The following is a 24183-nucleotide window of genomic DNA, read 5'->3' as shown; positions in this document are numbered from 1 at the left end:
ATATTCTCGCTATTTAAACGGCAACGGAGTGCGTTACGTATGTCCTGCATTTAATTGTATACTTTAATAAATGGACAACTTTAACTTCGGTTAAGTATATTTAGCTGGCTATCACTGGCCATCGGAGGTGCAGTTTGGGGTTTGACTCACCTCTCTGCCTTTGTGTGTGACCAGCGCGGCGAGCGGCTTGGCGTAGAAGCGGCTGTAGCTGAATCCCAGGCAGCCGTACATACTGTTGGCAGTCAGCTTCAGGGCCTTCTGACGGATATCATACTGAAGGACAGACAGCCTCAAATAAGACCACGTGGAGCTTGGATCACATTAACGCACGTGTGTGTGTGTGTGTGTGTGTACCTGCAGGTAGAGGTCTGTGTTGACGTCGTGCTGCTTCATCAGCTGTTTGACCTGTTTTCGCCGCTCAACCAGCTTCCTGATTTCTTTAGGCAAGATTCCCATCTCCAGGTTTGTATCTGGAATTTCGGGGATCTCCTCCAAGCCATCACCCTGTTACCATGCACACAAGAGATTAAAGTGAGCTGTGAAGTTCTCTCTGTTGGGGACAAATAGAAGTCAGGCTGGTGACAACGTTGTGATCGATTTGTCAAACATGTCTGCTAATATAAACAGTTTTAGATGATTTATTTATGAATAAAATAAGCCTGTAATCACACACACCTCTTTCTTCTTCTGCGTGCTTTGGGCCTCCCTTTGGACGGTGGTGAAGCAGATGTTGAACTCTTGGATGATTGATGGATACAGACTGTTGAAGTCGAGCAGGAGCACAAACTTGTCGTAGAAACCTGCAGGGAGAGAGAGAGAGAGAGAGAGCGATAAAGGGAGCTCACAGAAACGTGCACACGTAACATGACCGTAGAGCACGCACTCACCAACTTTAGGATCCAGCACCAGACCGCCAGCGTAGGCCGCCTTCTTCTTCCGCTTGCCTGTCCCTGCATCCACCTCGTCTTCGCCCTCGACCTGGGATACAGTGAGGAAGAAAGGAAAGAAAAAGAAAAAAGGGGGGAGGGCGGGGAGTGACACGCATGTCGCACCATACTTCCGTTAAAGAAGACGCCTCGCGCAGCTTTACCGTCTCCATCTGGGTCTTTTTGAAGGAGGGCTTGTCTGGGACGATGTAGTCTTTGTCGTGGAAGGCGTGAAGCAACAGGAACTCGTTCCTCTCAGAGCGACCGCCCATCAGGGTACGAGACTGCAGAAGCGGAGCGGGAAGAAGTGAGGTCTGACCGAATATCTGAAGCTTGAAATTACATTTCTTCTTTAAATAATGTCAGTAGAGAGCCAGATACATTTTAAGAACAACAGTTACTTGGATGTTGATATCATGTCAAGTTTTAATTGGAATTTGAATTTCTCTATTTGAGCTCGGTAAGTTTATGCCGGTAGCTTTGCTGGAACAATTCATGTTTGTTTGCTGTTTTTGCATCCGTGAGTGACAGTTTAATGAAGCCAAAGAACAAAAGTGTTACCATGACGTTGCCAGCGATGTTGGTGATCTGCAGGGCCAGCGGCAGCACGTTGAGCTCACACATCATCTGGAGGATCAGCTTGGCGTCCGTCCACGTCAACTCCAGCAGGTACAGCAGGTGAGGAGAGTCACTGATTCGGACACGACACACATTTTAGGATACACGTCTTTTTGGGAAAACAATTCCAATTCATCCATATTTTGCGATCGGATTGGGGCCGTACAAACCTGTAGAGATTCTTGATGTTCTCCTGAGGGACTGTGGCTCTCTCCGCCTTCAACACCTGACTGGCCAGTTCAGTCAGGCTGTAGCTTTTACAGCGAATGAGCTCCTTGGCGGAGATCTCCACGTCGCACACCAGGCGGCCGCATGTTGCGCTCTTCTCCGCAAAGGAGCCGCGACCCTGCCGCATAAAACAGCGCATGGTGATGTAAAAGGTGAGATAGATATATATATATTTTTTAAAGGGGATTTTTTTGTTGTACTTACCCCTAGTTTGGGCATAGTGGCTCTTCTGAGGCGACCAATCTTAGACCAGTGGGGAACCTTGCATACGTTGATCCTCTGCAGAATCACCTCCAGGTCAAAACCAAAGATGTCGTGACCCTGCAGGAGAGGGAACGAGAGTGAGCAGAATCACTTGCACCACGACCAAGCACTGCGCCTTCGTTTGAACTTGTATGCGATTGCCCCGCACGTCCACCTTCTACTCACCACCAGCACGTCGGGGTCGATTTTATGCATCTTGGCCAGGAAGAAGCCGAGCAGAGTGCGCTCTGTCGAAGCAATCTCCACTTTACCGTTCTGACGGAGGAGGGATGAATACAATGACACTCAACAAGCGTTCTGTTAAGTACTGCGGAAAATGGTTTTACCGCATTGCCACATGAAAAACGATACTTTATAGTTTGTTGACCATTGCTAGCTAATTACCAATCACCACTATAGGTGTCAATATTCTAAAAATACGTAAACCACCAGTCTTTCTGCAAATTAGAAAACACAAGGTTTTCCCGTTTCTAGTTCCAAGCTGAGCTCCCTGGCCTCGTGACCACTCACCCTCTTCCTCACAGCCTCTTTGAAGTCGTAGGGGAAGATGCAGTCCGCCGGTTTGCTGACCACTGCGAAGACAAAAAGAATGGAATAAAAAGTTCTCCAATTTCTGCTCATCTGTTGAGTTTAAATAACTTACCACAAAAGTGGGTCTGGTACGGAGGTTGAGGCGGCGCTTTGTCCATGTGGAACCCGTGGTGGACGAGTGCAGCCAGGGACACAATCTGCAGTGGAGCAATTTCGTCATAAGGATCTCAGTTTGTTCTGAGCACACCAGGGGAATAACACGGCTAAATTATCCTAAATCGTCCAAATGATGCTGACCTCATTGTGGTGCGTCTTTGGGTTCTGGATGGTCTTGAGGCTGATGGACATGACGGTAATAGGCGGAGGGGGCAGGTCTCTGACCACAGTGACCATGTCACTCCTCAGGGCGAGGGCCTCCACTTTACTCCAGCTGACCGGCTGGCTGATCAGCTCTAACACAGACAAATCTCGTAAAAATCCAAATAAAGTTAAACTAAACGAAAGGGGTTGAGTCAGTTATTGACCAATACTCCTTACGAGGTGCCTTGATGTCCAGCCAGCAAGGGCCTTTAATCTTCCTGCTGAGGAGAAAGTGCTCCAGACTGGAAGTGTTGGTTCCAAAAATGTGGGAAAAGGTCGCCCCCTTAAGGCCGGGAGGGAGGGCAGGGAAGTCCGCCTGCAAAAACAAAGATTAACCAACAAATCGGTTATGAGACAAAATGAATACACACCTTGACTGCTTCTACGTAACATCTGTGCACCTGCACTCACAGAATATCTGACTTCCAGGTACTCTGACTGAGTGGGCACATCTGGAATTTCAAAAGCGTAGCTTTTATCTACTTTCTGCAGAGGGAAAAAACAAGCAGGGGTTACAAACAGACAAACGCGCCAGAAGATTGCATCAACACAGTGGAGTCCGTCCCACCTTGGACTTGAACTTCATGATCCTGAACTTCTCAGAGAGTTCGTTAAACTCCTGGTAGACGTCCATTATTCCTACTAGAGTGTCTGTCACCTCACCGCTCTTGGTGTTCACTTTCTGTTCATGGAAACGGCAAAGCAACTTTTTTAATTAGACAATTCCCCTGTAAAAAAAAGGTTTGTACGAGAGGAGATTTGTAAAATTGATTGCAACTGAATCTCAAAATGTAACCTGACTTCTCGTCACAGTAGTAAGACCAAATCGTTTCTATTAAAGGTTATGATTCATCGCCCCAAAGGAGATCCTCAACAACTCAAAACGTACGTATTCGCGGGGCAGGAGATACAAGGTCCGCTCAATGTTCTTGACGGTGACACAGCAGCTGACATGAGACATCGCAGCCTCGATCCACACCTTCCCAAACAAGTACACCACACCTGGCAAAATGGAGTTAGAATACCAGGATGTGCATTACAAATCTCAATAGGACGGTCGGATGTAGGAACAACCTGATACAGAATCCACTACCAATATATACATATACACACGTACATATATATATACACACACACACACACTAAAGGTAATAAATATGCCTTACCAGGTTTGCTGTAAGGGTCTTCGAAGGCATCCAACCAGTAGAAGCGGAACACCTTCTCCCCGTCTGCTTGCTCCACCAGCGGGAGTTGGCTGGAGTCGACCTGTATCTCTGCCGGAGCCTCGTCCACTCCACCGTCCTCCTCCTGTCCCCACGAGCTCCCGATCCTACCCGACCTGGACGGGGAAAGAAAGACACTTATCTAATGTACGTAGAGCAATTTATGAGCCAGGAAAACATAAGATGTAGAGGGCCTTATAGAGTAAAAGAAAGCAGAATAAGGCTTACAATAACACCGGGTCCTGAGGCTCTGCTTTGGGCTCCACTTTAACTGCAGCTGCTGCTGCTTTCGTTGAAGGCTCTGCATCATCTTTGAGTTCATGCGTCTCCTCCTCCAGCCCGACCTCCATCGGCTCATCAAAGTCCACCCCGTCAAACGCCAGAGAGTCGCCAACTGAGAAAACACATTTTCAAGCGAGTTTGCGCTTGTTGCTCGAGGCAAGAAAAAGCGAGCAGAGATGTATCAGTGTTTTCTGACCTCTCTCTTCATCCACCTCCTCCACTTTTGCCTTCTGCTTCTCTATAGGTGGAGCAGCTGTAGGGGCAGGGAGGCGGCCTGATGACCTGGGAGTTGGGTCAGAAGGTGGGGGCTTGATAACTTTGGCCTTAAACCCAGAAGCTGAGGGTGACTCCTGGAATCAAAAGAAGTGGCATACAACACTTTACAATAAATGAATTCAAACTGCACAATTAAACCAGTGGAGAAATTTACAGACGCCTCTGACGATTAAAAAGTTTAAGGGGTACCTTTGGCATCTGAGGTTTGATCGAAAACGGGTTCATGGGTGAACCGAGAGACTTCTTTTTCTTGAGAGTGAGCACTGGCGGAGGAGTCAGAAGACTTGGTTTCTGGGAAGACGGGGGGAAAGAGAGATGATCAAAGCACCTAAGATAGAGGGCTGGACATTAAAGAGGTGGAGATGGTGGCTATGATAACTGCTGTATGTAAAATGGCTCGCTGTAAAATGACTAAAAATCTGAATGGTTTAACTAATTTAACAGCACTTTGTCCCCTCTGTGCATTCTTCACTTTAAACAAAATTACTTTCTCACTCAATGTACATAAGCTGAAGTGTAAATGTCAATGTGCAAATCTATTTGCTATCCTGCAGTATCAACAGATGGGGTCTACCTCAGAGTGCAGGTCCTGCAAGATGTCCCCTAAAAGGTCATCTTTGGACAGGTCCACGTCTTTCTGTAACAGACAGAATTGTGCGTATGGTCAACGCAGCAGCAGGGAGCAGCGTAGAACATCTCTTTAAATGTAAGTTACGAATCCACACTGAGTAAAGTTGGGGACGTAAAAGTCAATAACGGCAGCAGAAACGCACCTCGGCCGGCCTCTTAACATTACTGTTCATGAAAAGGCTCTTGATGGTGTTGGGCTTGGCTACAGCAGACTTCTTCACATTTTTCTTTGAGTCTGCTCCTTTAGCACCTTTTCCTGCAAAACACAAAGGAACTAAAATCACACACAGAAAGAAAGAATTTCCTTTGTACAGAACTCTTTACTGTACCCCCCCCCCACACACACACACACAATACACATAACAGCGTTACCTTTTTTGCTTTCAACTACATCGTCGTCCAAATCATCGTCAAATATTTCTCTTCCGTCCTCCACATATCCAGTTCCATCTGAGGGAAGAGAAAAGAAGAGCGGCACAGAGAAACTTCCACGTTAGAACTCACCGCCATACGTACACACAGTGGACGCAGCCGGAGACTCAGACTCACCGTCGTCAATGATCCAGTCATCATCTTGTCTGTCTCGTACCATCTTGGAGTACTGCTGCTCGTCCACCTCCTCATACACACTAGTAAACTCTTCCACCTGGAAAATGGGGGGAAAAAGGTTAAAAATGTAACAAGGATGGCTGAATAAAAACAAAATTATAAAGAAATATTACATTAAAATGAAATAATATTTATTAAGACTATTGGTATAATTTCATCTGGTGGTTCTTCTTTCAATTACGCTAAGATTTGATCTCTAACAATTCCATAGAGAGAATAATACTAGACGAATGTCTATCAAAATGTTTTTCAATGAATTATCCATCAATCAATTTACACATTTATTTCGAAAAAACAACTTGGTGAGGTAAAACATTTAATCAAAACCACTAATTCTCAAGTGAAATCGAATTTGAACAAGAAAGATCATCTGGGACATACTGTATCAGAAAGAAAAGACACCCTGAAATGATGACACGGATGTAATAATAACAACTTCACCTCATATTTGATCTTCTCCCCCATTTTGGCTTTTTTAAGCTGCTCCAGTGCAGACTTCCTTCCCACCTTCTCTCGCTTCTCCCGTTTAGAGCGAGACCTCGCCAGGCCACAGGGATCCCCTCCATCGGCTGAGGAGGGGGGACACAACGACATGGCGACGCAGAAGCAGGTATCAACACGACCGTCTGATTTGCAGATGTTTATGCCTGCCACACACTCCGACGATGTGAGGTTTGCAGGGAGTCTTTGCTCTGACTTAACGTTAAAAACACACTCATCGGTTGTAGGACTCGTTCGTGACGAAAGCTCACACAACAGCCCGCCTAGGTTAACGTTAGCGAACATTACCCGAGTCTATTAACCTCTCTTAAGAATGAAAAATAGTTTAAGCAGTTTGATACCAACAGTATCGATGCGCTCAGCGGGTCCCTTGTAGTAAAATGACAGTGTGTGAGCTAGCTAACATGTTAGCTAACATCTTTACTTTCGCGCTAGTCAGCTAGCTAGCTAACAAGCAACGTGAACGTCAAACTCACCGCCGTCCGGTCCGTCCGCATCTTTCTCTGGGTTTGATACCGGAGCCATGACTCCGACTTTTCACCTTTTACCGTTTGCCTCAGTGACAGCTGCTCAACACGACGGCGGCAGGTCAACACAACAACAGAAAAGTCCTCGCGCCAAGTCGGATTCCCGGGGAAAGTCGTATGCAGGAAGTGACGTCACATTCGCTGTCAGCCAATAAAAGAGAGCGCTGTGTCCACTCTGTCCGCACGGTGGCCGTGTCTGTCCAACTTTATTATTTTGCTCCAAAGGATTGGGACCACGAAAAGTACATTCAGTTTGTGAGAAGTTTGAATAATGTGTTGAAAAGATATGATACAATTAAGAAGAAATCCCCAGGCTACTTAATTTAATTAAAAGCCATTTGAAAACTCTTTCAACAAAGATTAACCCTAACTTTTCCCTGCAAATGAATACTTCCAATAACTGTGAACCCAATAGACAGCACACATACCAAACATATTTGCTATTCGCCCTGATGGTCTACAAAGGTACGTCTTCCATCAATATAATCCCAGTGTGTTTCGGGCTCTAGTGAGTTCATGTTATCTGCATTTTACAGGCGATAACATAAAATCTTTGTCCTCAAATTGGAGGATTACACCATTAGTCCCCCGCTATTTGTAAATCAATAGCCATCCCATGTGTAGCCCAATGAAGCTCGTTTCCATGGCGACCAGGCGGGACTTTATAGGGCACAAAGGGTTCTGTCCCAGATTGGGGCCACAGAGAGAGTGCGTCCAACAATGAAAACACAAAGCCTGTTTTGTCCTTCATCCCCACAGTCTGTTTTACACTAGCCTACAGTATGGTGGGTTTACCGCCTCTTTGGCACATTGGCGACTCCGGGGGTATGTCAACTGACAAATACTATATTTGTGTGCGTTATTAACCGTCGAGGTCAGGGTTAACATGTCTTATTGCAATTAACTATGTCATTCATTACGTATGAATTTTTCTCTTTGTAAAATAGAACAGACTTTTTAAAATGCGGCTGTTGGGCGCATGACTGTACGCGTAAGGTCTCCCCAAAGAGATTGTGTTTGGTGTGACAGCCCGCATCTGCTAAATGGACCGTGGCCCATATTGTCGCAGCTCATCAGCGGTGAGCAGCTGATCGGTCCTGGAGGACAGACTGGACAGACGGGCAGTCGTCCCTCAGATGCCCTCGCCCGCTGGAGTAAACACACCCGTAGACTAAAGAGAAGGCAGACAGACAAATAGATTTAACACACTTCAGACCTACAAAACTGATGAACGCCATGGTGAAACAGCGACGCGTCAGAGCGCATTCCTGTTGCGCAGCTGTTGCGCAACTTCGTTGCAGAAGAGGACCACTAAAGGTAAGGACGCAAGAAAGTTTCGGCTTTTTAACCAATTAGTTATTCAAGTCCAGCCGCCAACGGCGACTGTTTTTTCCCCCAAACAGGCTGCCGAGGAAAATCAAAGTTAGTAAGTGTAGTCTAAAGCTGCTACCGAAACCCTTTTATTTAAAATTTACAGGTGCCAATTAAATATCCTGTGTGTGTTTGGGCTGAGCATGTGATCAAATGGGTGGCTGCAATGAGTGAAACGGGCTCCATTAATCTGAATCCAGCAGAAGACAATAATCATTGAGTTTAACAATAATTAACAGTCTATTGAAATTATAATGTTACTCATTTTTCTTCCGATAATACTTTCCCCATGATACATTTAAAGGATATGCCAGATGGGAGAGGAGCATTCTTATTAACTTTTAAGTGTCTGGGTGAAATAGTGAGGGTAATAAATACATCGTGATGCTTAGTATCGTCTCACCGATGGCGCTATGGACCACTCAGCCAATCCCCTCTGCTTATACTGGCAGAGGGCTGCATCTTTCTCCTGATTGGTCCTTTCTTGGAACTCTCTCCTCTTTTCCCGTCGCCATGGCGAGAGCGCTTCGCCTCTGCGTACGAAGATCGTTTATGATAACAATGACTCACTCCGTTTCTACCCTAAGTAATAATATCCCCACAGTTACACATTAATGGTTGATGACCGATTCCATATCAACTGTTGATATAACAATCCAAATCATTGATATATTAACACAAAGGTAATCGATTGCAGTGGGCTCTGCAGCACTTCTTTCTACACAGCCATCAGTGTGGCTGTACATCTGTAAACTGCCTGTTGTGACACAAATAACATTTCCCTGTTTGCATTTGCAAGGACGTCAAACGGACAGCTGTGCTCGTGTTCCTTTGGCGGTACCAAGAAGTAGTTCCAGAGTGAGACTCCTTCACAAGCCTCCACCCTCTCTGCAGCAGGGTATCAGAGGGGTGGAGGAGGAGGAGGAGGAGGAGGAAGGACAGACAGAGAGGCAGAGCAGGCAGTGGGCGGGGGAAAAGAGGAAGGAGAAAGAGACGAGTGGCGAGGAGAGAGGCAGCCTCTCACTGATGCTGAGTCACATTACAGAGGGACCACAGACGCATCCCATGAATCTTTGTGAATCATGGAGGAGCTTGAGCACACCTGCCCCCACCCCAGGACGGTAGGGCATTTGATTGTGTGCATTTTCTTACGTGTTAGGGTCTAGCGGTGTGTGTGTGTGTATGTGTGACAGGAAGGAAGAGGAAGACAAAGTGTCCTGCTTCCTCCCCTGTTACGAAACAGATCCCCTGTACAGCATCCGAGGCTCAGACTGCTGAATGGACAGTATGTGAGTGTGATCAAAGAAGGAGGGCGTGGGAGAGGGCCTGGGGAGGAGGGGGGAGGGCGGGGTTACACAATGGGGAAAAAAATAGCTTGAATGACCTGGTGGGGGGACAATGCGGCAGTAAGAAGAGAGCCTCTTGTGACTGGGTACCCTCGTGTAATTCCTCATCCTGGCATCCCCGTCCGTGTCCTCCAAACGCCCCCCCCCCCCCCCCCCCCCCCTCGCTGTATGCTCCCGTCTGTCCTCGCCCCAACCTCTCTCTGTTCTGGTGAAGCCGGCTGGTTCCTTACTGCCGGTGCTTTCTCTCGCCCCGTTTTCTCCTTTTTTTTTCTTTTTTCTTCCTCTCTTACTCTGCTTTAATCCTTCTTATGCCAGATGTTCTTTGCTCGTGCCAGAGAGAGCTTTTCTGTGCACGGCCCCTCGCCCCGATAGGCCTGTGAGCCCCCGGTCAGCAGGCTTAAGCTTTACCATCGGTTCTCACAGTGGATCCACGGGAGATGAGGGTGCTCCCTGTCCAAAAGCTCTCTGCCGCTTCTTCGTTGTTATTGTTGTAGCTCAGATGGATGTTATTAACTTCTGATACCTGAGCAAAAATATTTAAAGGGCATCGGACATAGATGCCAAAAGAAGGAGTCTCACATCAATGGAAATGTTGAATATGAAAATGTCCTTTGTTTTCCTCTTGCCTCTGTGTTGCCTGCTTTCATGTATTCTGTTAGTTGCATGCGGGACAATTAAAATCAACGTTTTCTGCACACATCCCAGATTTTTCTTTAATATATATGATGAATTGAAAGTGAAATAGCAATTTGTGGATCACAGCCCACCGTAGATGACATAAAAACACAGAATGTGGTACAAAATAAATGAGCATAAGGCAACGTTATTCAACCCAGAAGGGAGAGATGTCGTTTTTTCCCTTATATTTTATATCATCATTTTGTTTGCCAAAAAGTAGTTCATACAAGCAACAGTAAAAGGTTATCCTTGGACTCATGAACAATCACAGACAGGACTAAATCCTCTGTATTTAACTGTTCTTAACATTTCATTTTCTGTAATGGACCACTGCAAAATGTTCTTGCTTCCAAATCATTTTTACAAGCAATTCTTAAAACATTTGGAAAATATGTGCGCTATCACAGTGATGGAGGAATTCCAGGTATGTTTGGACCAGATGTCCCAAACACAAGAAGTTATAACACCTCAAATATATTGCTTATTATTAATCCTGGCCTGTTAATAATTCAGAACTCTTGAGGAGGTCACCTGTACACAGCTTGTGTTTCACTAATGGCAACGTGGGAAACGTCTCTTATGTCAAGAATAACCTGTGATAAAACATCTCAGAAGAATGTCTAGCTGTTATTTGAAAACCCTTCATTTTCTGGTGCAAATTCACCCGTTTAGTCTCAATACCCGCACTGCCATTTGAATCCGTTGTTTTGATATCCGACCCCCCCCCCCATCTGTGTCCATGGAGCATGTCGTCATGCCAGACTCACCTTTTTTTTTTTTTGCTGTTCAGGGATCTGTTGACGTCAGTTTCCTGCGTTTTCCACAGGGGAAGAGCACAGTGCTTCTGTTTCTTTCTTCCTCCGCCCTGTGCAGACTCTGATTGTGATTTATTGGTGTCAATGGTATTCAGTAAATATCCCCTGTGTAGTCAACAGATGGCATACAAAGTCACATTTTGAGGCAGACTCGCGCACACTTTAACCTTGATGTAGCTGTGACGAATATCATCCACCATCCATGTTTGTCCTTCGTTGCTGCGTTTTGTCTTTGTCTCGGCATCCCATTGTCTTTTATTCTTGTTTTGCCTGCTGAATTTAAAATGTATTCATTTGTTTCCCCCTGTTCACTGGATGCCTCCTGCCTCTCCTGTCTTATTCTACAGCAGAGTAATGCCCTGCCCTTGTTTTCTGCCACATGATACATGATACACACGTACTACACGCGTACAGAAGTTCATGTCTGCACACACACAGACACACACAGAGTGATCAATAGCGCTGAGTGCATGGCTGTCTGTCTCTAAATCCATTGTCCCAACATGGAGCAGGCATCAGCTGTGGTCAATACCTTAATGGAGGTCACTGTGATAGGCATGAGCTTGTAAATGCAGCGACGCTGTGTATCTGAAGGGGTCGGTGTCGACAACCGTTGTCTTCGTGCAGGGTTTTTTTTTTCCCGATGGACATCGCTCTCCTACGTTTCATCCGTCCTCCCAAACAAGACGTTTGCACCTAAACTCTTCTCTCCCCTTCTCTCGGCCTCAGACTCTGACTAAGCCCGCCATCTTTGCCAGGGAGACCAGTTGCGATTGCCGCGCCCCTCATGAGAAACTCAGCATCACTCAGGCCCGCAGAGGCACCCCAGGTACAGCAGACCTCCTCCGCCTCAGCTCCCCCTCTGATTCACATCCTCCCGTTTGTCACGTTTCTCCTCATCATATTCATCAACCTTCCTTTCTCTGACCTTTTTAGTACTTACTATTCATACCACTGCTGTTTTTGCTACGTTTTCTGCTCTGATCACTACAAACTACTTCATCCACTGATATATTTGACTTGTGATGCTGAAATTACGGCTACTTATTGTAATATTATTCTGTTCTACAGCTGGTTGTGCTGTTGGTACGGCCACAGAATCACCAGCGTGACCTCGCACTGGGATTCTGTTGCTCTTCAGCCTCAGTCATCATTCTATTCTCACGGATGCCACTGCAGTAGGTTTGCATAAATGTGTTGTTGTGTGTTGTGTTTGCAGTGGACCGACCGGTCAGAGTCTACGCAGATGGCATCTTTGACCTGTTCCACTCGGGACATGCTCGTGCTCTCATGCAGGCCAAGAACCTCTTTCCCAACACCTACCTTATAGTAGGAGGTAGACCAGACCCGCCAACACACACACACATACAATGTAAAAATCCACTGCTCAAAATAACTCATACAGAGTTGTCTGATTTTGAACTACCTGATTTCCCCTCCCTCCCCGACAGTGTGCAGCGATGAGCTGACCCATAAGTACAAGGGTTTCACAGTGATGACGGAGATTGAACGTTACGAAGCGTTGAGACACTGCCGCTACGTTGACGAGGTCCTGAGAGACGCGCCTTGGACTCTCACACCGGATTTCCTAGAGAAACACAAGGTGTGCCTGTGGGGTGGCTTGCAGAGGGATGAACTGTGCACGAAGCATCCAGGGGCCGTGATCACACCCTAAAGCCACCAGTACCTCCGAACCGCACTATAAAGGGGGGGGGGGGGGGACACTTCCGACTTGAGAACCACCAGGAGTCATTTTTAAAACCCTTGGAGTAGACACATTAGAGGCAGTGGTGGCACATGGAGTAGTGTGATGCGCTAGGAGCCGCAAGGTTGGCGGTTTGAATCCCGGGTGCCCCGTGTGCCATGTCGAAGTGTCTCTGAGCAAGACACCCAACCCCTAATTGCTCCCCAGGCAAAATGTAACGCATGGGTTATAATGTAAGTCGCTTTGGATAAATTGCATGTAATGTAATGCAGTCCAGGACTCACTGATACCTGATCACCATAAGGGGGATGCTGTAGTCGATATGCCAACTATTTTAGGAAAAAAACATAATGATTCACTTTTAAAGCATATTGGAAAAAGGTGCATTTTCAGGGCAGATAAAATATCTTCCTTGTGTGTAAGAATTATTCTTAAAACCCAAAACAATAAAAATAGAGTGGATTTCAAGGCAATTGGCATATTGGCTAAATGTGATATCAAAATAATATCGTGTGATATTAAAATATCACATTGTGAACCTTAAACAGACCTGCTCAGAGGGGAAACATCTTTAAATGTTTTTTCATACCTGTCCTTTCATCGCTCTTCAGATCGATTTTGTGGCTCACGATGACATCCCCTACTCCTCAGCAGGAAGTGAGGACGTATATAAACACATCAAGCAGGCAGGTCAGTGTGTGATAAAAGGACCAGAAATCCCAATATATATCGGGAAGTTTTCAAATTCTGTGTGTTTTTGCGCGTGCTTTCCAGGGATGTTCGTGCCGACACAACGGACAGAAGGAATCTCGACTTCTGAATTGATCACCCGAATCGTCAGAGACTATGATGTCTACGCACGACGCAACCTCCAGCGCGGCTACACGGCCAAGGAGCTCAACGTCAGCTACATCAACGTAAGAGCATTTTACATTGCGTCCCCCACGAGGGAAATATTGCTTACAATGGAAAACAGTTTTGGGGACGTGTTCCCTTGCAACAGCGGCTTGCTGCATCCTTTGTCCATGTCGTCCCTTCAGGAGAAGAAGTACCGGCTGCAGAACCAAGTGGACCGGATGAAGGAGAAGGTTCGCACGGTCGAGGAGAAGAGCAAACATTTTGTGTACCGCGTGGAAGAGAAGAGCCACGACCTCATTCAGAAGTGGGAAGAGAAATCCAGAGAGTTCATTGGCAACTTCCTGGAACTTTTTGGGCCAGATGGGACTTGGGTAAGTAACTCTTTGAGAGCTGTCGCCATCATTATAATCATCGTCATATCTATATACAGTATATATATATATATACATACATACATACATCTAGCCTTCATACATCTAGACATCTAGCCAACGGAGTCGAATGTCCGCAGATGGCGGCCATCTTGGTAGGGGCAGCTCGCTCACTCATAACATTGGGTTTCTAGCGATGCATAGCCATGCCACGTCAGAGAAGTAGTTATGAAACTGCATATGCTATGAATAATTATGTTATGTTCAAATAAATTGAATAATGTTCTAAAATGGGTTTCCCTTTACAAATATACATCAAGAAATGCTGCATGTTGAAATCCCCACTCTACCCCAGATGTATTTATGACACTGCATACTTATGAATAATTGATTCATTATAACGATGGGTTCAATGACATCAAACAGAACATTATTCATAAGTATGTAGTGTCATAACTACATCTCTGACGTCTGTAACCAAACCGTTTAAAAATCAGTTGAAAATGAAGCATGTTATCATTATTTAAAGTACACTACCAACACAATGTAAATGGGTGCGCAAGCTGCCCCTACCAAGATGGCCGCCACGTGCCGACGTTTTATAGACATCTAGCCTTTGTCTATATCTACGATCACATCGATCAACTGAAGCTTTGTTTGCGTGTGTGATATCAAAAACAGGCTTTCGATATTTGATACTATAAACGCACTCTTTATTCCCCCTGCGTCCCTGAGCAGAAACAGGTGTTTCAGGAGCGCAGTGGACGAATGCTGTCCTACGCCATGTCCCCCCGAGGGTCGCCCTGCAACAGTCCTCCCCGGGAACTGTCCCCCCTGCGCTCTCCCTCACCCCCGTCCCCCCCCGCTCGCTGGCACAACGCGCGGCCCTCGCCCCCGACCTCCCCCAAGGGGGCGTCGGCCTCTATGAGCAGCATGAGTGAAGGCGACGAAGATGAGAAGTAAATGGATTGTTTAACACACACACATGTACACGCACGCACACACACACACACGCTTCACTCACAGCACACTGCCTGAGAACTGCTCACACACACACAAACACAACACAAACACCGGCTGGACAATGAAACGGTTGTCAAGGGCAAAAAACCCAAGGCGGAGCAGGATGATGCTGCAGAGATAAGAAGCCATCGCAGTCTGCGACTGTGTCTGCAACAAAGCAGAAGGACAAAAGAGAAGACGAAAGAGGAGGATTAACGAACACTGTGTCACAATTCGTTAAAAAAAAGGCCCAGAATGCTTTGCAGCATCTTTCAGAGGATTTGCTTACGGATTTGTCCAGTGCTGATAAGAGACTGTCCAACAGCCTGATCATAATATCACCTCATTGTTTTCTGTCCTTTCCTGTTTAGCGTAGCATTTTTTTTAAGATGCAAATATTTCTTGTAACTCCTGTGACCTTCAGATGTGAATCGGTACAAAGTTACAGAACATCTTGTGCGATGTTCAGCTGAAAAGCTCATATGAATTGACAGGAACTGGAGTCATTCCTCACCGAGTTATTCTTGGCTTGTTGAACAAAGAATTAAAGAAATGACACTGCGCACATTAGATTAGGGGAAGTAAAGTTAAGTTGGATAACCTGTTGGGACTAAAACACATGTTAGTTGGCATCGTTTTTTGCATAAATGGTTGGTACCTTATTTTAAATAAGTGATCCCCGATCATTGAGTCACTTGTTCCCACGCTGCTGTTGTGACCACTGACACAGTTCAAAACTAAATTCTTCAGAAAATGATATGGAATTAAAGTTAGCCTGTCGGATTGGCAGCCTGAATGATCCTGAATCGTGTCCAAAACGGACAAAAAGAACTGAAGGTGGGGGAGGGTTTTCATCAACTCGGTTGTACAGCTTTGTTAGAAATCAAGCAATATAATCTTAGTTGTAAAGTTCATATGAAACAGATACATTTTTGAATAAATATGGAAACAAGGTGTGTCATAGAATTAGACCCTGAAATCAGCCCCTTCAGACTAGAGTCTTGGACTGCACCTATCGGTTGTGATGAGACAGAAAAAAAACAGCCTTTTATTAGCTTATTGAATGTAAAGTGAGCCTACAGTTAAGAGTAAATGTAATCAGTCTAAGTTCTAGTCACATTATGACAAACACAAATCCTTCATCAGTCATTTAGTAGGCCACATGAATTTCAGGTCTCGCAACAATCCATTGGTACAATCATTAGTGGATTTTCAGCATAAGAAGCCATGTATTTTTTCAGTTATTCATGTTTGATCTATGGACCTCCAGCAAACATTCTTGCTCTTTGGAATTTGATGTCAGCTGTCAATCAAACCCAGAAATCTCGGAGATGCAGCCTTTCTCAAGGACTCCGGACACTTGAAATAAACAACAATTGAAGCCCTCCAGGTGAAGCCGGATCATGAGCCTAATGTTTTATTTGATGTTATTGGAAATGTACGTGATAACCTTTTTTTTTTTTTGCTCAGGTCTGCTCACTTCCACCTAGAAAAATACAATTAACACCCTAATGCAATGTGGAGACCTAAATGTCCTGTACGCACTACATGTTAATCTGCACTATATGTACAAACTTTGGGAAAGTGTGTATTTTTTATTTTTTAAATTTCAATGTTCAACTGGCTTGATATGTAAATAAAATCTAAAACTGAATTCGAAGTCAAACTGCATTTCGCACACAACTGCCGTTTTTCTTTATTGTTGTTGATCTCATGCTGAATCACATTATACGACTGCTCTCTTTTGGGATTTCACACACACACACACACACATATGTATGCATATATATATATTAGTATTAACTGCATCTGTGATCATACATGTGTTCAAGCTGGTGGTACAGTAGGATAGAAAAACACAGCTTCATGTACAATAAACACATTGACAGTTGTATAAGCAATACTTTCTCACACAGCAGAGGACCACAGATCGTCTCTAACAGCAACCTTTTGACGACTTGAAATCACAGAACTGGAATAGAAACTTGAACTTTGATGGAAGTTGTGATTCGAGGTGGTGAACGCTTAATGAGAGAAGTTGTGCGTCTCTAGTTTTTTTGTGTTTTTTTTTTCCGCTGAGCGTCACTCAGGGAGACCGGCAGGTCACGAAGGCTTCGGCAGTGATGAACCCTCTCAGTGAGGCTGAAAGGGGGGACGCTACAGGCCGGGGGCATTTTTTTTATTTTGATCTTCTTCTTCTTCACCTACACTTCTTTTCAGACGGAGCTAAAAGGAGACGATTATTATTCAAAATCTTGACAAATGGGCTTGGGCCATGTTTCTTTGAGGCAAAGTATTTTTCAGTAGCTAGTGCAAGACCTGGGATCTCTGCCTTTGTCATTACTCTATTTATTAAAAATGCTTGAAAGGAAAGGCAATTGACAGAAATAAATATGTGAAGCTTTAGTAGTATTAAGTGCACTAAAATGTTCCTGAATGTGATTCATGTTAAATTAAATGGTGGATGGTTTGACGCACTGCATTCGTACAAAGAGATAAATGGCACTTTTAGCCACATGGAATATCCCCTGCTGGCTATTCTCAACAACGGTTCATTTCCCTTTGTTTATATTGAGGATAAACAGTGAACTTTTCACAGACTTTAAGCGATAATTACAGCGAAATTGTTAAAAGATCATCTGAAGTCATGCTGCTACAATTTTAGAGATATAAAGAAAACAAAAGTTGTTCTTTAACTGTTCAGTGTCAAATCCCTCTAGATGTTAGCTACATATTTTACTTCCACTCATAGCAATGAATACAAAAAAAAAGAACTGTTTGAAATACACACACTTTGATCAAACTCACTCAGGAGACTGTATAGATCAGTAAAGCCACAAACTAGATACCAAGCTGAATGGACTGAGCGAGTTTGGGGTAAAAAGCTTTGAGCAGGTTGCGTATCCACCCTGGAAAAAGGATTGCAGGTGTAGAAGAGAGACGCAATGATGAGTTCACACTCTAATAATCCTTGTCAGACGCGACATGGTCCATTCTTCTGTGTGAGGGTTCCCACAATGCATCATGCTGGTGTGATTGAAACATGGTAAGCATTTTACAAGCGTCCTCCAGATGGGCCTTCAGTAGTTGTCTGGTGAACGTTCGTTTTGACGGTCACCTTGTATATGTGAGCTTTTGGTTTTCTTCTGTGAACAAGTTGGCATATTATATATTTAAAAAAATATTTTTGAAAAAAAAAGGGTTCCTAATATAAATAAACTATTTAAATAACATTTCCAGTATCGAGATTTTTAAAATGATGCACAGCTTTCTATATATTACAGAGTTCTCATTTGTTCTCTAATTTCTCTTAGATACAAAATACCTCTTTACTACGCCAACGTCACACCGGCCGAATTGTGCGTTTAAGAATGGAAACGAACCCTCCTCCTCCTCCTCCTCCTCTTCCAATTCTCTGTGAAACTCCCAACTTTTGTGAGCCGGAATACGGTGAGAAAGACACTCCACCAGCAGCGTGCTGCTCTCTCAGCCACAGGGAGCCCCGGGCCAACTGCGCACGAGACACAGGGGTGAGGGGGCGGACATTAGAAATAGGATTCACAAGGTGGCGGGCGGGGGGGGGTGGATCTAACGTTTGGAACTTCATCTCCAGCGAGTCAGTGGGACGCGTTACCAAAATGAAAGCAGATAAACGTCATTGGATACATTGACACAGATCTGTTCCAAACGCATTTTACAAAACAAACGGAACGTAAAAAACACAACAACAAAAAAACGTTTACCCGATGGCAACCTTTGACCTCACTAGCGTCGGACAGAGTGCGAGAATTCGGGGCGCCAGCAGGGTGGGGGGGGGGGCAAGGGGAGCGAAGTCCGGGAGAGTTTATCTATTGGCTTTGAAATTGGACTTGCTGGTGTCGCGGGGTTCCGTGCTGGGGTTGCTCCAGTCGTCCGCCTCCGGGGTGGTCGTATAATGCCGCCACGCCGACTTGTTGAACACCGGCAGACGCTCAAAGGACTCACTCGAAAGGGCCTTCGTATAAAAAAAAAAAAACACACACACAAAATGAGCCGAGAAGAAAATCACAGTCCTCTGCCTTTGAATAAATGGTTGGATGTTTGAGATGATGCTTAATTAATGGGCCTGGAACCAGAGACAATTAGCTTAGTGTAGTGAGGGAAATCGTCTCGTTGAATTTTGGATTATTGTACGGATTACAGAGATAAAACATGTCAGGTAGTACGCTTCAGAGGTAGGTTGTTTTTGCATGTACACGTGCATTTCATGCGTTCACTTTACCTTCAGATAAATGACAGCATCAGTGCCAACGCCCTCCATGGAGTAAAGCTTCAGGTCCCCTTGGAAGTATCGGGCATAGAGCCTCGAAATTGGCAAACCGTAGCCAAAACCAGCCTGAGGGGGGAGGGAGGGGCAGGATTTCATTTTCCCGGATGTCCGGACATACATTTTAAAAAAAGTATTTAATCATAATCGCTCAATACTGATTAGCTTGTGTGTGTGTGTGTGTGTGTACCAATGGGACGGATCCCGGCTCCAGGCTCGGCGTCGGCGCCGTGGAGTACGTGTAGTTGAACAGCCGGTCGATCTTCCTCAGGGGAACTCCGCCTCCTCGGTCGCTGATCTGAAGTCAAAACAACGCGGAGGTGGAGCGAGAGACTACGACGGTTTGGCTGATGGCGTCCTTGTGTCGGATTTACCTTTATGGAAAGGTCCTCTTTGCCCAGAGTGACCATTGCCTTTATTGGCGGTAAACCCTGTTCACTGTTCTCGTGGAGCTCCACTGTGGCTCTCATCGAATTCTGCAAACGCCCACAAAGTTAATCAACTCAACTTAGAAAATTAGAGTCAGATTTAGCGGCTTTAACTGCGTTAGAGGAGCACTTAAAATATCTGGTTTGGTTCCACTGGTGCCGCGCGGCTCACCTTGAAGAGTTCAAACAGCATGTGGAACAGATGCGACGGCACGTACACCGCCTGGATGGGCTTGTTAGGGGCCTTCACTGGAGGACAACAATCAAAAGCTTGTTATTTTCAAATAAGAGAGAGATTCGGACCCCTTGCGTCTGCGCCAGAAACGCTGGAAGCAACGGGAGCGTTGGAATCTCTTACTGTTGAACTCCTCGATCTTCAGCTCGGGAGCATCCAAGTAGAACTTCTCACACAGCATCTTGGCGGTGTCGTAGGCATCTGACGGAGGAGGCCCCCAGAAAAAAGAAAAAAAAGCAAAGGGTTTTTGTTTTTGTAAGAGAGATAAGAGAGAGCACAGCGGATGTGACAGCGACCTGAGGGCGCGAGACTCACCGCTGACCACGTCGGCGACGCTGCAGGCCGGATCGATGCTGCCGAAGTGTTTCGGGTGGGCCGGGTTGGTGTCGTCGCCGAACAGGAGAGCTGCACGGAACCGCCCCCAAAAAAACAAAAAATTAACGAGCAGCCGGGGCGAGGCGGCGAGCGGTGGCGGGGGGGCGGAGTCGGACGCAAAGGGTGGGAGGGGGGGCGGGGGGGGGGGGGGGGGGGGGTGCTCACTGTGCTGGTTGATGAGCATGCGGAAAGAGATGCGGTTGGTGTAGAAGCGGTCGAGGAAGTACTGGACGTTGCTGCTGATGAACGGGTCGAAGCCGAACTTCTCCTTGTACTCGATGACTCCCTGAGCCATGGTGGGGACCACGTCGTTGTGGCGGTTACGGATCTCTATCAGGAGCTCCAGGAAGCTGAAAGCAAAAATAGAAATCAGGGAAATCCAACCAGCAATTTGAAGCAAGTAAAATAAAAAGGTAAAAAAAAAAAAAGTTTTGTATTAGGTTTTTTTGTTGGTCATAAAAAACGTCAGCTTGACAGCACCAACTTAATACCATGTTTTCACATTATCCTGCATTGTTCAAATTCCTGTCTGAATGTAATCAGCCGCGTGTGACCGTCCTATCTCCCCGGCCTGGTTACAGTATAAATAAAGGGCTCGGCTGCAGTGGACTCAAGACCTCGAGCCGGCACGCAACACCAGGCTGGATGAAAAAGCCGCACATGGCATTTGTCGATCATTAGTCGAGGGCAGATTCGCTCACTCATTCAAAGCTTCGCAGTCCTCTGGCTTTCTGTTCTCGTAATCCAGCAGCTCCACGAAGCTCTGCATATACCTAACAAAGCAAACAAGAGATCAGAAGGAAACTTTAACCCACGGGGGTCAGCGATACCGCCGTTGCACCATAAACCTTATCTGCATTAAAGCGCCATAAAAACGAATCTCTGGAGAAAGCGTCTCACCATTTCTGCACCAGTCTGACGGAAGGCTGACTCAGCAGTTTGTCGGGGAGCAGGTTGACCTCTCGCATGGTGTTGGCGAGCCGCACCGGCAGCTCCTTACGCAGGAACATGTAGGACGTCTTTTCACAAGCATTGTCCCTGCCTGGAAAACAACAAGGTTTGTGCCTAAAAGAGGACGGGAATCTCTGCAAAGTCTGCTGAAATTCACTTTGAAATTCCAAGAAACTTAAACAAAATGGAGGGTTTGCTTCAGCAGAGGAAACCACTAGACCTCTTTGGTGCGACAAACCCTTCCCAAAAGAATGGGAAATGCACTGTAAATCAACGGCAAAACCATCCAGAGACGTAGATCCGTAGATGGAAGACGTGGTCCCACGTGAAGCTCTCTGGGTGCATGTGTGGTCAGTCTCAGCCTTTATCGTGACCCCTTAAACTCTGCTCCCGTCCCGGGCTGGAACCGGATCCACAGACCACCGACGTCAGCTCGAACCGCTCAAGGAAAGCATAAATCTGGCTATCCAGATGAAAGGGTGCTGTGTGGGGGGGGGTTATGTTTTTCCAGAGAAACGACCATGACTTTGCATTTTTCTCAACCATAAATGGAATCGACGAATGAGTCTTTCAGGTTCTTCCAGCTCTTTGTTGGCGGGAAAAGGAAATGTTCGCAGCTCGACGAACAGGAAGCCTGTTGTGCAGATATTGCGTTGCCCTGTGACTGACCTCCGTGTTTCAGCGGGGAGGAGACTGTGAGGTGCGACGTTTAGTTGAATTTTAGGGTGAAAACACGATGACCTGGCAGAATTGAAACAAAGAGCTTCCCCGCTTATTCAGCAAAATAAGGGGAAGGACTCTAAAGTGATTAAACGGGGTTGTGACACTTCCAAATACTCACTTGAGCCCTGGAAAAACATTGATTTATTAATGACAAATACTTTGGGTGTCTGAACAAGAGAAGAAGAAGAAAAAAAGCCACCACTTTCTGTACTTGCACATCCAATCCACAGCTGTGAGAACGTACTGAACAACAGCGATGACAGTTTAATCTGAGATGGATTAAGAAAAACTAAGCCTACAGAGTCACTACAGGCATGGTCATCTTGCGTTGGAAGTCTCGTGCAGTTATTGCCTCTCCATTAAGAGGGGAAGAAAACCCAGATACAAATAAGGGCTCTTTATGTAAAGCTAATTTGTGAAATACTAATGCACAGTGATTCGTGCTCTGAAACCAGATCCTTCACACTGAGATGAGGCTGAAAAGAGGAGTAAACACCAGCCTTTTATAATGACGAAATTATAAAAAACATAGGGCCTCCTGATTCTTTATAAACAATCCATCCCTTTGAGATGACAGCACTGACGCATCGTTACTCACCAAAATCCAAAAACTGCTTAATGGACAGCGGGGACGGGGAGAATCTGGAGTAATACTCGATCTTGGGGTTTGCGTTTTTCAGGAGACACGTGAAGATCCTCATTTTGAAGGTTCAATGGTGATGACTGGACGGGACCGAAAGGATGAGATTCAGAATAAACGCGAGCATTTGACCCTCGGCGATGTTGCGCAGGGACTGTCCTCCTCTCTCATCGGTGTCCACGCGTGTCCCCGGCCGGGAGTCTCCAGAGGACGAGATGGACAGACGTCCATAAGGGTGCAGATGAGACACAAACAACACGGTGTAGTGAAGGCTACCTGGAGCTACATCCTTGTACGTTCACGTCAGATCAACACCATCAAGCCAGACTGAATATGACACTGGTTTCTGGTTTTTGTTTTGTTTTTCAAAATAAGACAACATTATGTTCAATGTATAACTATTACAAGCACCATGTTTACATGTTGTTTAAGGGAGGTACCGTTCATAGATTTTTTTTGTAGTTGCATTAATATGTTTGTTTTTTTAAAACATTAACTTTACCAAAAATTGTTAAATTGCCATAATCGAAAAATGTTTATTGCTGGTAATCCGTTTCCGTAATCCACATTGCCCTTTTTAAATACTGTATTTTTCCCTCTGCACTGAATTTACAACTGTTATGTATGTTTATGCTGCCTGTAAAAGGTTTAGATAATTGCATGCCATTATAATTGTGGTTATGTTGATATAATCGTTATTGCAATAATATTGTTATTTTTAAGTAGTGAGCATGGGTAACCTATAGTTACATGACTTATTGATACAAAATATGGAGCAACAGGTGCCAGTTAATAAGAAACTATAGAATATGAAAATAGGTGTGTGATATATAGTAATCAGTTTAAAATACATGTATTATTTTGCCTCTTAAATCCATTTCGAAGATCAGCTCAATGGGATCATGGGCTCTGACCTTCTGGAGAAACATTTCTTTACCCGTCTAACCCATTCACATTTACAACTGCAGATGACAGGAATTTTCTTAAGATCTGTTTATTAATGACTTGCAAATGCATACTTCCAGATTACACACTGTTATTTTATCTAACTGCGAGGAAACGGATTAACTCTGACGGGTGGAGTTTCTTTTAATTGAAAGACTCACCTAGTTCAAGTTCACCGAGTAGAGATTTTTTTTATAGGGGCTGGGGGAGGGAAACGTTTTTATTTTGAAGAATAAATAATACGTGTTTCCGGCCTCTTTGGTTCGGCTTAACGTCCTTGATCAGCACGTACTATCGAAAGTATGGACTCCACCGTACATGCGCACTGCTCCTTAATGCCCGTCGCCGATTGGCTTTGAACTGGGAAGTGAGAAACAGCAGAAACCCAACCGGAAGAGGGCCGGATAATCGAAACCCTCCGTCATACATTCAGCTTTAGGGCCACGCACACGGTCTCGG

At 45.3% G+C, this 24183-nt stretch overlaps 3 protein-coding genes across 6 annotated transcripts in view; 1 reads left to right on the top strand and 2 right to left on the bottom strand.

The window, feature by feature from the left end:
• The window catches only part of pola1 (polymerase (DNA directed), alpha 1), a 37837-nt gene extending 29977 nt beyond the window's left edge, over window positions 1-7860 (bottom strand). The window contains exons 1-26 of the mRNA XM_037456035.2: window positions 6925-7860; window positions 6389-6516; window positions 5888-5984; window positions 5711-5788; window positions 5482-5594; window positions 5283-5345; window positions 4898-4999; window positions 4629-4782; window positions 4379-4544; window positions 4094-4266; window positions 3817-3929; window positions 3496-3609; window positions 3339-3413; window positions 3105-3243; window positions 2865-3019; window positions 2680-2764; window positions 2547-2608; window positions 2202-2291; window positions 1977-2093; window positions 1715-1890; window positions 1488-1617; window positions 1091-1210; window positions 888-978; window positions 676-800; window positions 355-504; window positions 151-273 (exon numbers count right to left, since the gene is read on the bottom strand). Of these exons, the coding sequence (XP_037311932.2) occupies window positions 151-273; window positions 355-504; window positions 676-800; window positions 888-978; window positions 1091-1210; window positions 1488-1617; window positions 1715-1890; window positions 1977-2093; window positions 2202-2291; window positions 2547-2608; window positions 2680-2764; window positions 2865-3019; window positions 3105-3243; window positions 3339-3413; window positions 3496-3609; window positions 3817-3929; window positions 4094-4266; window positions 4379-4544; window positions 4629-4782; window positions 4898-4999; window positions 5283-5345; window positions 5482-5594; window positions 5711-5788; window positions 5888-5984; window positions 6389-6516; window positions 6925-6973 (2988 nt within the window). The 5' untranslated portion in view covers window positions 6974-7860. The remainder of the gene's footprint in view (window positions 1-150; window positions 274-354; window positions 505-675; window positions 801-887; window positions 979-1090; window positions 1211-1487; window positions 1618-1714; window positions 1891-1976; window positions 2094-2201; window positions 2292-2546; window positions 2609-2679; window positions 2765-2864; window positions 3020-3104; window positions 3244-3338; window positions 3414-3495; window positions 3610-3816; window positions 3930-4093; window positions 4267-4378; window positions 4545-4628; window positions 4783-4897; window positions 5000-5282; window positions 5346-5481; window positions 5595-5710; window positions 5789-5887; window positions 5985-6388; window positions 6517-6924) is intronic.
• Window positions 7861-8102: 242 nt separating this feature from the next.
• On the top strand, window positions 8103-16789 carry pcyt1ba (phosphate cytidylyltransferase 1B, choline a). 4 transcript variants are annotated; one of them, XM_037456041.2, is made up of 8 exons: window positions 8103-8292; window positions 11915-12014; window positions 12405-12521; window positions 12637-12788; window positions 13502-13580; window positions 13665-13807; window positions 13931-14119; window positions 14858-16789. In XM_037456041.2, exons 1-8 carry the CDS (start codon window positions 8203-8205, stop codon window positions 15080-15082), a joined length of 1095 nt encoding a protein of 364 aa, XP_037311938.2. In that variant the 5' UTR covers window positions 8103-8202; the 3' UTR covers window positions 15083-16789. The 4 variants fall into 4 exon arrangements, with proteins under 4 accessions (XP_037311938.2, XP_037311937.2, XP_037311940.1 ...); XM_037456040.2 differs by having other exon boundaries at window positions 14855-16789; XM_037456043.2 differs by lacking the exon at window positions 8103-8292 and adding an exon at window positions 9261-9467.
• On the bottom strand, window positions 16789-23095 carry pdk3a (pyruvate dehydrogenase kinase, isozyme 3a). Its single transcript, XM_037456036.2, has 11 exons — window positions 22738-23095; window positions 21366-21507; window positions 21167-21238; window positions 20631-20815; window positions 20406-20495; window positions 20214-20291; window positions 20028-20104; window positions 19802-19903; window positions 19618-19725; window positions 19383-19496; window positions 16789-19115 (listed from the first exon to the last, which is right to left on the bottom strand). Exons 1-11 carry the CDS (start codon window positions 22838-22840, stop codon window positions 18966-18968), a joined length of 1221 nt encoding a protein of 406 aa, XP_037311933.1. The 5' UTR covers window positions 22841-23095; the 3' UTR covers window positions 16789-18965.
• Window positions 23096-24183: the final 1088 nt, after the last annotated feature.

The sequence above is a fragment of the Pungitius pungitius genome, chromosome 19, assembly GCF_949316345.1.
Source record: "Pungitius pungitius chromosome 19, fPunPun2.1, whole genome shotgun sequence".
Lineage (NCBI taxonomy): Eukaryota > Metazoa > Chordata > Actinopteri > Perciformes > Gasterosteidae > Pungitius > Pungitius pungitius.
Note: the sequence above shows the minus strand (reverse complement) of the source record. Positions and strands in the feature narration are given on the sequence as shown.

What these genes read in the sequence shown, in the direction of transcription:
- pcyt1ba (XM_037456040.2), top strand. Translation starts at nt 8,203, where the DNA reads ATGAACGCCATGGTGAAACAGCGACGCGTCAGAGCGCATTCCTGTTGC. An exon ending in CACCTACCTTATAGTAGGAG is followed by an intron (nt 12,522 to 12,636) that starts GTAGACCAGACC and finishes CCTCCCCGACAG; the next exon opens with TGTGCAGCGATGAGCTGACC. An exon ending in TAAACACATCAAGCAGGCAG is followed by an intron (nt 13,581 to 13,664) that starts GTCAGTGTGTGA and finishes CGTGCTTTCCAG; the next exon opens with GGATGTTCGTGCCGACACAA.
- pdk3a (XM_037456036.2), bottom strand. Translation starts at nt 22,840, where the DNA reads ATGAGGATCTTCACGTGTCTCCTGAAAAACGCAAACCCCAAGATCGAG. An exon ending in CATGCTCATCAACCAGCACA is followed by an intron (nt 20,496 to 20,630) that starts GTGAGCACCCCC and finishes GGTTCCGTGCAG; the next exon opens with CTCTCCTGTTCGGCGACGAC. An exon ending in CGTCGCCGACGTGGTCAGCG is followed by an intron (nt 20,292 to 20,405) that starts GTGAGTCTCGCG and finishes CTCCTCCGTCAG; the next exon opens with ATGCCTACGACACCGCCAAG.